The sequence below is a fragment of the Schistocerca serialis genome, chromosome 1 (assembly GCF_023864345.2).
Source record: "Schistocerca serialis cubense isolate TAMUIC-IGC-003099 chromosome 1, iqSchSeri2.2, whole genome shotgun sequence".
NCBI classification, from domain to species: domain Eukaryota; kingdom Metazoa; phylum Arthropoda; class Insecta; order Orthoptera; family Acrididae; genus Schistocerca; species Schistocerca serialis.
This window is the reverse complement of record NC_064638.1, coordinates 561,313,010-561,326,280: the sequence shown is the minus strand read 5'-3', so window position 1 is coordinate 561,326,280 and position 13,271 is coordinate 561,313,010. Positions and strand designations below refer to the sequence as shown.

The 13,271-nt window shown below is 36.8% G+C and overlaps 1 protein-coding gene across 4 annotated transcripts in view; it reads right to left on the bottom strand.

The window, feature by feature from the left end:
* The window catches only part of LOC126475570 (glutaminase kidney isoform, mitochondrial), a 125,491-nt gene that overhangs the window by 80,061 nt on the left and 32,159 nt on the right, over window positions 1–13,271 (bottom strand). For all 4 annotated transcript variants that reach the window (XM_050103476.1, XM_050103478.1, XM_050103479.1 and 1 more), the window contains 3 exons: window positions 11,624–11,723; window positions 409–548; window positions 172–301 (listed from right to left, as the gene is read on the bottom strand). In XM_050103476.1, coding sequence (XP_049959433.1) covers window positions 172–301; window positions 409–548; window positions 11,624–11,723 — 370 coding nt within the window. The remainder of the gene's footprint in view (window positions 1–171; window positions 302–408; window positions 549–11,623; window positions 11,724–13,271) is intronic.

Here is a 13,271-nt window from a genome sequence, read left to right as displayed (position 1 = left end):
AGTACAACTCTGAACATGATTTTTCTCTTATTTATAGTCATTACCACAATGAAACATAAGGCCATTTTCGCCAATCCCCTTGCATTTTTCAAAAAAACCTTGATGAGTGGGACAGAAGTATACACATCATACTAATTGAGAACTCATTTAACTTATCTGACATGAGCTTACCTTCCCTTCTGTGTTTGTTTTGCATTTCCAGTAAAAATCTTCAATGTATTTTGTATATCCTTGAAAATCTGGTATAACAAACTGATGCCTGAAAGCTCTTGAAATAAGCACTATGTTTGCCGAGATGACACTGCAAAAAAGTAATAATTTAAGATAAAGTGCCTACAACGCATTCATTCATATATATCTCCCTTAATTTCTGTTTTCGACAATACTGTAAATCTGATGATTTCATACCTCCTAAAAGTCTCTCTGTCAAGTTTTAAAGTTTCTGGTGATCCTCCTTCCATTCCTGATTTCCTGTGTACTTGTTTCAAGTTATCCATAAGCTCTGATAGTCGAGGATCAGTCTTCCGCAGGCCTGTACTTCGCAGTGCCTACAAATTTATGAATGTTTGAGAGTTCTTTAATTTGTTTGTTTATTGCTTTGTATTTTATACTGAGGTGACAAAATTCATGGGATAACGATATAAACACGTACACATGGTGTCTATATCGCATACACAGTGATTTGCTGGGGCTGTTGTTTGTACTCAGGTGATTCATGTGAAAAGGTTTCCAACATGATTATGGCTGCACAGTGGGAATTAACACTCTTTGGGTGCTAAATGGTAGTTGGAGCTAGGTGCATGGAACATTCAATTTTTGAAATTGTTAGAGAATTCAATATTCTGAGATCCACAGTATCAAGAGTGTGCTGAGAACACCAAATTTCAGGCATTACCTCTCACAACAACAATGCAGTGGCCGATGGCCTTCACTTAAAGACCAAGAGCTGTGGCATTTGCATAGAGTTGTCAGTGCTAACAGACAAGCAACACGGCAAGAAATAACCACGCAAATCAATGTGGGATGTATGGTGAATGTAGCTGTTAGAATATTGTGGCAATATTTGGAATTAATGGGCTATGGCAGCAGATGACCCATCATGAGAGCCTTTGTTAAGAGCACGACTTTGCCTGCAGTGCCTCTCCTGGGTTTGTGACCATATTGGTTGGATCCTAGATGACTGGAAATCCGTGGCCTAGTCATATGAATCCTGATTTCAGTTGGTAAGAGTTGATGCTGAGGTTCGAGCATGGCAGTAGGGTTTGAGTGTGGCACAGAGCCATAGACCCAGCTTGTCAACAAAGCGCTGTTCAAACTGGCGGTGGCTCCATAATGGTGTAGGCTGTGTTTACATGGAATGGACTAGACCCTCAGTTATATTTGGGACTTTGACATGATTCATGACTCCATGTTCCCAAAAAAACCATGGAATTTTTATGGATGACATAGCCATATTACTGGGCCACAATTGTTCACGGTTGATTTGAAAAACATTCTGGACAATTCAAATGAACAATTTGGCCTCCCAGATTGCCCAACATGAATCCCTTGAAACAGTGCACAAAAATCCCGTGCTGCCAACAATATTGCAATACAGAGGTAGCATAGCTCAATATTTCTGCAAGAGAGATCCAGTGGCTGGTTGAGTCCATGACACTTCAAATTGCTGCATTACGCTGGGCAAAAGGAGGTCCGACATATCAGGAGGTATCCTATGACTTTTGTCACCTCAGTGTATCATTATATCTGTCTTTCACCATACAATCATTTATAATTGTTTTTCTTACAAAACAAGCAATAAAAACAATCAATTATTGATAAAATTATTTAATTGGATAGATAAAGACTCTATTCACCAAGCGGCGGTAGAACACACACATACAAAACTGTTGTAATTGGCAAGCTTTTGGAGCCAGTGGCTCCTTCTTCAGGCAGAAGGGTTGAAGGAGAACGAAGAAGAGTGAAGGAAAAGGAAGGACAGGTCTAGGAAAAGAGGTAAATTTTGGGAAAGACATCCAGAACTGCAGGTCAAGGGAGGGTTACCATACAGGATGAGAAGGAAAGACTGATTCAGTCAGACTGAAGCTTGTCAGTCGCAACAGTCTTTTATGTGTGTGTTCTGCCACCACTTGGTGAGTAGATTCTTTTATCTATCCAATTAAATAAAACTATATATAAAAACAAAGATGAGCTGACTTACCGAACGAAAGCGCTGGCAGGTCGATAGACACACAAACAAACACAAACATACACACAAAATTCAAGCTTTCGCAACAAACTGTTGCCTCATCAGGAAAGAGGGAAGGAGAGGGGAAGACGAAAGGAAGTGGGTTTTAAGGGAGAGGGTAAGGAGTCATTCCAATCCCGGGAGTGGAAAGACTTACCTTAGGGGGAAAAAAGGACAGGTATACACTCGCACACACGCATCCACACATACAGACACAAGCAGACATATTTCAGTCTGCTTGTGTCTGTATGTGTGGATGGATATGTGCGTGTGTGCGAGTGTATACCTGTCCTTTTTCCCCCTAAGGTAAGTCTTTCCGCTCCCGGGATTGGAATGACTCCTTACCCTCTCCCTTAAAACCCACTTCCTTTCGTCTTCCCCTCTCCTTCCCTCTTTCCTGATGAGGCAACAGTTTGGTGCGAAAGCTTGAATTTTGTGTGTATGTTTGTGTTTGTTTGTGTGTCTATCGACCTGCCAGCACTTTCGTTCGGTAAGTCAGCTCATCTTTGTTTTTATATATAATTTTTCCCACGTGGAATGTTTCCTTCTATTATATTGATACAATTAAATAAAACAAGCAATAAGTGCAAGTTGTTTTATATTACAGAATAAGTGGAGATGTTACTGTACCAGCACATTAAATGTAAGATTAATGCTTCTTCCATAGTAAAACAGATCCGCATAACTAAATATAGACTCATGACTCAGAACTTTTTTATGGGATGGATGCCATACTCTTTGCAAACGTTTTTAAGTGACTCAGAGTAGGTGACAAGTTGACAGATTTTCAAGTGAAACTGTACAAAATAACATCTGTCAGTATTTTTTTTATCAAATGTGTAAATATATATCATTGTTGCAGTGAAGCAGAAAAATGGCTACAATGAGTAACCAAAATGTTAAGCATCCAGGAGCAATGTTCCACTGTAGACACAGCTTAATATACATATTAGCACACATATGTAAATTATTAGCGTTGAAATGATCACACACAAAAATGTTTTATTTTCAGAAAAATGCAAACTTTCATAGTTACAACATCAAAAATAGCACAGCAATGCAAAGAACAAAAAGATCTAACACAAAGGCAGTGAGCCATATTGGTGTTAAACTATACAGCAGACTCCCAGTCAACATTAGAAAATATCAAAAGAAGGGGCCAGTATTTTGCTCACACTGCTAATTCTGTTGTTCATTTAACTTGATTTTGGAATCAAATAAAACCACATGACCTCTCAAAGAGTGTAACCACTTCTCCTTGTACAAAGAGAAGCAGCTAACAGTAAGCAAAGAATTAGAGTAAAAAATGAACAGTACCCTTTTGTTGTGTAGACACATTCCTCCTCAGTAATGGTTCATTTTCCAGAACAGCATTTTGGAATCATTTAAGAAGCTTGCCACATCATGTGAGTGGGCAATATTACACAGTGTGGAGAAGGAACGGCACTTCCATTGATGGTTGACAGCAGTGCCACAGCTACCCAGTGGACACAATAATAATAATAATAATAATAATAATTTCATATTGCTCAATGGACCAATGCAGTCTTTCAGTTTGATGTATCTTTGGTAAGTTGTGTGCCTCTAACTCCCCCAGCAATCCTACTGTGGAAAACGGACCTACACTCTAACATGGAAACAGAACCACACTTTGTTCCTGGTGAATCTTTGCATAATTTAGAAGTGAAGGTTACATTAAAGGCACACTGAAAATTTTCCATGGTTTAACCAGAATTCGATCTTTCAACCTCTTGGTTTCCATGCATGTGCTTTACCACCAGGTCCAATTGTAGTGGACACAATGAAACCTGTCTTATGTTGAAGATGCTGGCTAGGCTATGATCACATGCAGAAAGATGCAAGGAGAGCACTACAAAATTGGGCTTCTGTATGGACAAAGAAAATTGTGGTTTTGGACAACAATAAACTGCAAGTCACATGACCAGTGCCCTCTGTCCCAAACATTTTGTATAAAGAATGGTCTCTTGCAAGCTACCCTGAAACTTACTGGGAAGTTCTGGGCATGCGTATTTCTCTCTTGCATCTCATGCATTGTTGAGGCTTGTGGTCTAGAGGTGCCTGGAAATTGAATAGTCAAAGCACTGAATCCCAGTAAGGCCATAGAACATTTTAGTCAGCCTTTAACCCAGCCAGCTCCTCTCAATGGTGTGAAGATTTACCAGGAATGACATGGTTCAGATTCCACATCAAACTGTAGGTTAGGGACATGCAAGTCACTGAAGTGGTGTCCAATTGAAAGATTTGCACCAGACAGTTAAGCCACATGGAATTATTATTATTATCTCATATGTTGCATTTTGCCAATAAATTTATATGTACTACATCATATGTCGCCCGTAAATTTAGATGTTTCCAACTGTAAATAAATATGTAATCGATGATTAAGATAAAACAAAGAAAAGTCAATATTAATGACTTCTAATAGCCATCTTCAATTTGCTTACAATTGTTAGAGACTGCCTGATTTACTCCTACACACACACACACACACACACACATACACACACACACACACACACACACACACACACACAAGCAATCACATCTCATGCACACATGACCACCAACTACAGTATCTTGGGTTTTACTCCTACATTTGCTATGTTCTTCAGATTTCATCAAGAGGAGAACTTTTGAGGATGCAAGATGGTTCAAGAACTATAATTGGAAAACCAAGCAGCTATAAACTGTGTTTATGTATTACATTAAAAAACTAACTAACACTTAGCCTGTTTTTGGGATAATTTATTGTACTTTGCTGATGTCTAAAACAGTTTACATAGCTGACATGCCATTGTTTTAAAAAAATCAGAAAGAGGAATAAAATTGTTGATCTTCGACTTCCAGAATTTTTAGTAATGATAGGAAATAGAAAGGTAGGTTTTGATTTTCAATGCAGATTCAGACATGTTAGTATAGTTTCATTTTTAAACAGCCTAATTTCAATTCCGTGGGAAGACTTCAAATATATGGTAGTAGTAAGGGTCATTTTAATTTGTCTAGTACTGGGTGGAACACAACACACACTTCATTGGCAATAAGGGCAACTAGAACAACTATTCAGACAGCCTACCTATGAGACAAATATTTTAGATCTTACAGCTGCAAACATATCTAATCAACAAAATCACCTTGGAGAAAGCACTTAATGAGGATTATTTGAGGAAGGTTGGAAGAGTACTTGTGTTTGATAATTGGTAGTACCCTACTTAAAAGACAAAATGGGAATATTTAGGTCAATTCTGACAAGTTATGGTCAAAGCTCAAATAAATAATAAATTGCACTATATATATCAAGTGAGGTAATAAAATATGACAATGCTTACTTTTGTATATCAGTATCACACAGAGAAGGCTGCAGAAATAAACCGTAACACTCTCAATTCAAAAGAAAACGTCACGAGACTGACAGAGAAGACTTAACAGCAACACATATATTTTTAAGAAGAGTTAGGTGTAAACTCATTGGCAAAATATCTTTCAGGAAGTTCCAGGAACTTATATCTCATGTAGAGTTGTTGAATACATTCAATCTTTTCATCCAATCTATCTTTCATTATATTGGTGATGAAACACAAGACAACATACAGAAGTCTGAAATAATATATTACACTTTAAAAATTCAGTCATACTTGATGGTCCTTAAATTGAAAATTGTATACACTGAGGAATTAAATACTTTATTAGTTTATTTTTCCCAAAAAAATCTCTTGTGAAGAAAACAGTCCCAAAAGTGGTAAAGTGTCTGTAACCTCTGTTTATAAGAGACATAAAGGAATGGATGCACAGAATTGCAGACCAATATTCATAACATTCACCCATTGCAGAGTCCTAGAGGTCATTCTAAAGTCTAATATAATGTAATTACTCACAAGAAGTAGCTTCCTTCAAAGAAGCATAGTGGTTTCATGAAATACTACTTATGTGAAACACAATTCATTTGTTACACACGTGACATCACGTACATACAGTAGCATTCAGGTGAAGAATTGGATTCAGTCTTCTTCAATTTCTATAAGATATTCCACATTGTAGACTGGTAACTAAACTGGAGGACAAATATTCAACAGAAACAAAAGTAATACCTGATGTGTCGATGAAAGTGTAATAAGAGCACCAGTGTTCTCAACATACATAAAATAAATTATCAGATATGGTGAGTAGCATTCTTAGATTGTTCATTGTTGTCTACAGACAGCTTTTGTCAGTAGATAATAAAAAAAAAATACATACTGACTTACAAGATATTTCCACTTGGTCTACTGCTTGGCAGCTCTCTTGAAAGATGGATAAATGAGAGGCAATGCTCGCAAAAAAGAAATAATCTTATTACAACATAAGCTGTAATCTTCAAGAGCTCATCACATTGTTCTAAAACCTTGAGGTAATACTACAAAATGATGCAAAATGGAATAAACAAGTGGAATCAGTAGTGGGGGACACTGAATGGAAAATTACATTTATTGAAGGATACTGGTAAAGTGTAGCGCATGTATTAAGGAAACTGTAGATGAGAAATTAGTGTGGTCTATAGTGGAATGCTGCTTCAAAAATTGGCATCTAACAAGTATGGCTCACAATATATAATGAAAGAATTCAGATGTATGCTACTGGGATTATGACTGATTAGCAGAGCCTATGTCAAAATGCAACATGAATACTCAGGTAAATTATTAGGGAATCATCGGAAGGAGGGTGACATTGTTCTCATGATGCCTTGGTGCACAAACAATAGAAAAACAATATTCAAGTTAGACAGTGCAATAATTCTACTGTCTCCATTGTAACTATTTTGTTTAAGAATCGCAAGAAAAAGATTAAAGACCTGAAGTTATGAATGGTATCACATAATCTTTTGAATGGAATATGAATGGAATAGGACAGGGAGTGGTTAATACTGATGTTAAGTGTATATACAGGGCGTCCCATTTATCTTGACCGCCCTAAATAACTGTTTTTCCAGATGCAAATTACAAAATGTTTCAAGCAAATGTTCTTTAGCCATCAGGGGGACATCAATCAGCATGACAGCCTTCATTGTAGCTTTGTCTTTTAAGAAGATATGAACAGCAGTATGATCTTTTTAAATGGAACCCAGTATTTGTTATTTGGAATTCATTTCCTCTCCTAAAGACACATTCAAAAATGTATCTCAGTTTACCATTCACTGAAACACAATGTTATTAATTACATAAAACAACATTGACTTGGAGCCAAGGAGCACAAACTCGTCCATTTGCTGGAGTTGTCAGAAAACAAATGAAAACCAAGTAAAATCATAACAAAAATTGACTTTGACTCTCCTGCACCATTTCCCAGGAGTAGAGCATTCAAAGGTGCCTGAAAGTGGTGACACAGGACACCAATACACTGCTGCACTCATTGGATGAAAGAATTATTTACTGCTTCCAGTGTTGCCTGCTGAAGAGAATTACAAGCAAGCATGATACGTTCCTGCATGTCCTCCGGAGTTGTTGGAATATCGCAATAGACATCGTCTTTAATGCATCCCCAAAGAAAAAAGTCCAGAGTATTTAAATCAGGAGACCTAGCAGGAGACCTGGTAGGATACCTTCAGTTCAGAACACAACGTGCACGCGAGGCATTATGTGTTGGACAGCCATCGTGTTAGTACCACATAAGCATTCTGGTTCTTAGCGGCACTTCATACAGAAGAGGAGGAAGAATTTGTCTGAGGAAGTTGACATACACTGTGCTGTTTAGACTACCATTGATGAAATAAGGGCCAACAATTGTAGTACCAAGCATCCCACACCAGATGTTAACTCTCCACTGACGCTGATGTTCCACCTGTCTAAGCCATCGTGGGTTGTCCTTGTATTTACCTGTCCTTTGTTTGAGAAAGAACATTCATCAGTAAATAGAACATTGGAGAAGAAGTTTGGGTTGGAGAGGATTCGCTGCTGTGCCAACTGAGAGAACTGTAGATGATTCTGGAAACCATTCCAATGCAATTCTTGATGTAGATGTACATGGTAAGGATGGAACTGGTGATGTGTAAGAATATGATGTACACTGGTTTTAAGAATGCCAATCTTGTGTTCAAGCTCTTGTGTGCTCACATGTGGATTCATAGCAATGGAAGTGAGAACAGTAACTTTGGCAGCTTCGTTTGTGCGAGTGCTACGACGACTGCGTTGCTGTGGGTTGAAACTTCCCATTTCCTGAAGCATCACAACAACACGAGAAAACATCTATCAGGAAGGTGGGTTCTTGTCAGGATATCACTCTCTGTACAGTTCCACTGCCTGCATAACACTTCGCTTGCCTTCAACAACAACAATAAAAGAAACATTTTGTTGATGCAGTTTGTAGGAATGACAGCCTTTACTGTATGCCTAATCTACACAACAGTATTTAAAAGGACTAAACTACTGTTCTAAATGTACTCATACATAAGAAAACAGTGTTGCAGTTACTGTTCTGCCAACTTACATTCCCCATAGATGAGTAGCATTTCTACCTTCTCTTAGTTGGTGTACGTTCTACTCACACAACTCTTCAACTGACGATGGTTGATGGAATGATGGGTGTGCATTCTACTTATGTTTACATTTGTCCTCTGTCAATGTCAGCACATGGGTGTGTTCCATTACCCCGAGTACCTGCACTAAGCGCTGGGAGAATTGCTGAATAAATATTTTTACTGGTCGTAACTGGATTAGCACAGAAAATCATCCTGCATGGGAACAGGGCATGGAGGTATACAAAATAGGCTAGCATTTTCATATATAGATCAACACAATCGTGATATTCACAAACTGAACACAAATCCTGCTCCACAACATAGGCAAATGTATCAATTCAATTTCATTTTGCAAAAAGGCGAAATAGGTAAAGATTACCAGCTATCAGCAAGTGTTCCTAGAACCATTCATTGTGAAATCTCAAAACTGTTCCATTATTCGCCAACCCTTAACTCAAGTCCAATCCTGGTTACACTCTTGAACACAATGAGAGATTGAGAAAGGGTTGAGAAAGTCCTCTATGTACAGCTATCTTTAAGTTTCTATGTTATATTATCAACATATTCATTCTGTTTTATCCTATTATCCATCCAGACATAAAAAAACTTAATTAAATTTAAAAGTTTTTTTTTTTTTTGCAAGGTGCTGCAGCTTTAAGTATGGATTATTAACACACATATATAGAAGAAAATGGTGTCTTTTTCAAACCTGTTAATGAATGGTGTCATTTGCAATGCACAATCTTATTTTTAAAAAGGCGTATATTATTCATTACCAGATTTCAGTGATGTGAGCAAAATTTATTGACAGTAAACATAAAAATTAAAACCATAGTATGTCACATATATGATGATACTAACATATGAGAGAAAAAATAAGTCTTTATATACCAAACCACAACTGGGACCGAGTTAAGTTAACAAAACAGAGCTGAATCTCAGAAGCAATAATGTTATTTACTTACAGTTTGTGTGATTTTCCCCCTCCACCACGTATAACACTATTGTACCTCTCACTTACTTCTATCTTATTTATACGATATTGCAGTGGCTATGTATTCTGCTTACAATGCAAAATTTCTTTGGACATGCATGCATGCTGTGTATTCTGATTATGATGAATGCATGTCCAAATGAACAGGCATTGCAGTGACCACAGCCATTATGAAATACATCAAATGAATTTGTGAATAAGGACTACTGTCAGTTGTAGAATGGAATGACAACAATGAAAATGTTTGCTGGACCAGGACTTGAACCTTGATTTCCTTCTTAGCACAAGCAGTCGCCTTGCCATTTGGCTATCTATGAACAACTCATGGCTGGACCCAAACTTTCATATATCGTCAACCATGCGTCTACAACCTGAACTTGTACATCCATTACCTATCTTCCCATACAGGTCAGACATTGGAGTTGAATGTCACTTGCTCAGTATTGGCAGATAAATATGATATTATGATGCCTGTGTTATTCTGGTTACGATGCAAAGATCCTTTTGGCATACATGCACTGTAATCAGAATAACACAAGCACTGCAATATCATATTTATCTGCCAATACTGGGCAAGCAACTTTAAAGTACAATGTCTGACCTGTATGGGAATAAAATATAATGGATGTACGAGTTCAGGTCGTCGACGCATGGCTGACAACATATGGAAGTTTGGGTCTGGCCATGAGTCATGCATGGATAGCCAAATCGAAAGGCGACCACCCACAGAAAATCAGGTTTGAGTCCTGGTCTGGCACAAATTTTCATTGGCAGCTGACAGTAGTCCTTATTCGCAATTGCCGATTCATTTGAGTCTTATTTACTTGTACCCCATTTCTTAAAAAAAGTTGTAGGTCAGTCAAGTTTCCTACAACTGATGTTTATTCAGCATCTGTTAATTATTTTTGCTGCTTTGAGTAGATATCTGATAATGATATGTCTGTTACCAGACAATTAACTGCCAATGCACACAGTAATCGTACTGGGTAATAGTGGCAGCTAGGGGTACTGCTCTGCTGCAGATGAAATTACCTACACAAACAGCAGCTCAGTTCAAACTATTAACTGGGTGTACTTGAACTTTAGAAAAGAAATAGTTGCAGAATTAGGTGCTAAATTGGTACAGGACTATTTTTTGTTATTACTCAGTAGCATTCAATACAATTTACTGAAAATGGATAACAATATTAAAGTCTACATTATTTGTTTATTACCCATATTAAAGCAGCTCATGCCAACAATTGAATCACATTGGAAAAGACAAGAACCTATGTTCAAATCCTCATGTAGCAGATAGTTTGTATATGTCATCACGGTTTATTCATATCAGAGTACATTGCAATAATAGGTGAAAGATTCATCTAAAGGTGTAGTGTTGCTATCTGAAGTCTGTGGTAATCAAGTCAAAATATTTTAATTCCACAGATGTGTATTATTCGTCGTACAATGAGAAATAGTAGAACTTTTCCAGTATCATCAAACTGAAATTGAAACATGTCTTTTATTATATCTTGTACTTTCATGTCTAGTCCACAACCAATATCAGCAGTGGTTTCAACTGAGAAAAAGAATAGTCTTGTGTGTATAATTAAATTTAAGATGGTGAAGTTAAACACATTTAGCGTGCTTTACATGTGAGTAAACCATAAAAAGTTAAATAGTGTAGTTAAATTTATTTTCAATAAGAATAACGTATTCTTGCTAACATATAGTATCCCACCATGCACTATATCATTATTTTTGGCAAAAACCAACACACAAACTTATATTTAAGAGTCACAAAAGTGGCGGCATTTTTCTTTCATTTTTGTCTGTGAAAAATAAACACTAAAAGCCTTCTTTAAGAGATGTAAAACAATATGGGTGAAGAATATGCCAAGTTTTCAGTACTTACAGCAAGGAATTTTCCAATTGGAAGCAGGTCATTTTCTTCACTCTTGAACATGTCAAAGAGAACATCTTCAGCATTCTTTGCTTGATCCTGGTCACGAGCACTGCAAAGACAGTCCTGTATGAAATCACGTATATCCATGTGTCCTCTACAGCAACAACTCAGAGACTGAGTGATACCTGGTCCATCATCCTGAATTATGTAACTTACAAGCATGTCATCTTATATTGATCATGTCACATCTAATATAGGCCAAGAACAAGTTCATATTAACTTAAACCAATAGCTTTCATATCTGCCTGTTACACCACTACTCACTTGACACCAATCAAAGATGCATCATGCACAGAGAGCTCTGGCGCTATAAATAAAGCCAATCAAATTGAATCACAATATCCTGACACCCCCACCCCCCCTCCCACCCTCTCTGTCTGTCTGTCTTCTTGCAGAGTGCAAGAATGGTAAAATGGATTTTTAACATATTTTACTCATAAAACTCAAATTATGAACCTATTCTAAAACTGAGAAACTGTTTGGATACAATCTTTGTACTGTATAGCTATAATGATGAATAGACACATGTTGTGAATTCATCTGCTACCAAGATTTCAAAAAATTACGTCTACTGGTACTTTATTTTCTTAAAAAATCTAATTTATACATTATTTTCCTCCATTACCTCACAAAGAAATGAAAGGAATGGAAAAGATTAACACGTAGAAGTCTCAGCAACAAAATGGATTAGTAACATTCATATGAACTGAGGAAAAATGTTGAAAACTGAAAATAAATTAACATTCAATGTTATATTTTCTGTGTAGCACATAACAGTAAAATTGAGGAAGAATGTATCAACAATAGGAGTGGGAAGTTTCAAACCAAGTAGATATGGCCATGGTTTTAAGGCAGCAGGAAGGCTACAATAGATTTTTTACTCCAAAAAATACAGTACAAAAAATAATACAGAGGCAGCAGGAAGGTTCAATAGATTTTTTGCCCACCCAATAAATCTATTGTAACATTCTTGCTGCCTCTGTATTATTTCTGAAACATAGAAAGATTGACACAAAAGAGATCACTGGCAATAAAGAACTTTCCTAACATCCACACCATTCAGAATGCAGGTCTGCTTAAATGTCTGAATTAGCTGAAACAGCCATGTTTCATTCATTAAATGCTGTGACAGTAGGACTGTCTTAGTATGATACATTGAGAAGTTCTAGTGCTTCTTGTATGTTATGCCTAATGTTTCTGACTATGGTGTCAGAATGATTACAGGTGAAATATAGGTAATATGTGGTTTTATTTCACATATGCAACAATTACATGTTTTTTTTGTTTTTTAAATCAGTGAGGAATTGATTTAACTGGTTATTGAAAGAGGTTTTTTTTCCAATTTACTATGTGAAGTTGCATAAAACAGGATCAACATAAATACTTGTAGTTTGGTGAAGCAGGTCAAGGTCATAGGTGCAGAAGATGCTAACATGTAGCACAAGTAATGGAAATGATAATAAATAAACTTATCTCACAAGTGCACTTTATGTTTAACATAACTCAAGAGGAATAACAGAAAATAGGTGATGAAACAAAAACAAAAATGGCAAAGAACAAAATCAGAAGTATTGATATTATGTAAAGAAAAGTTGCT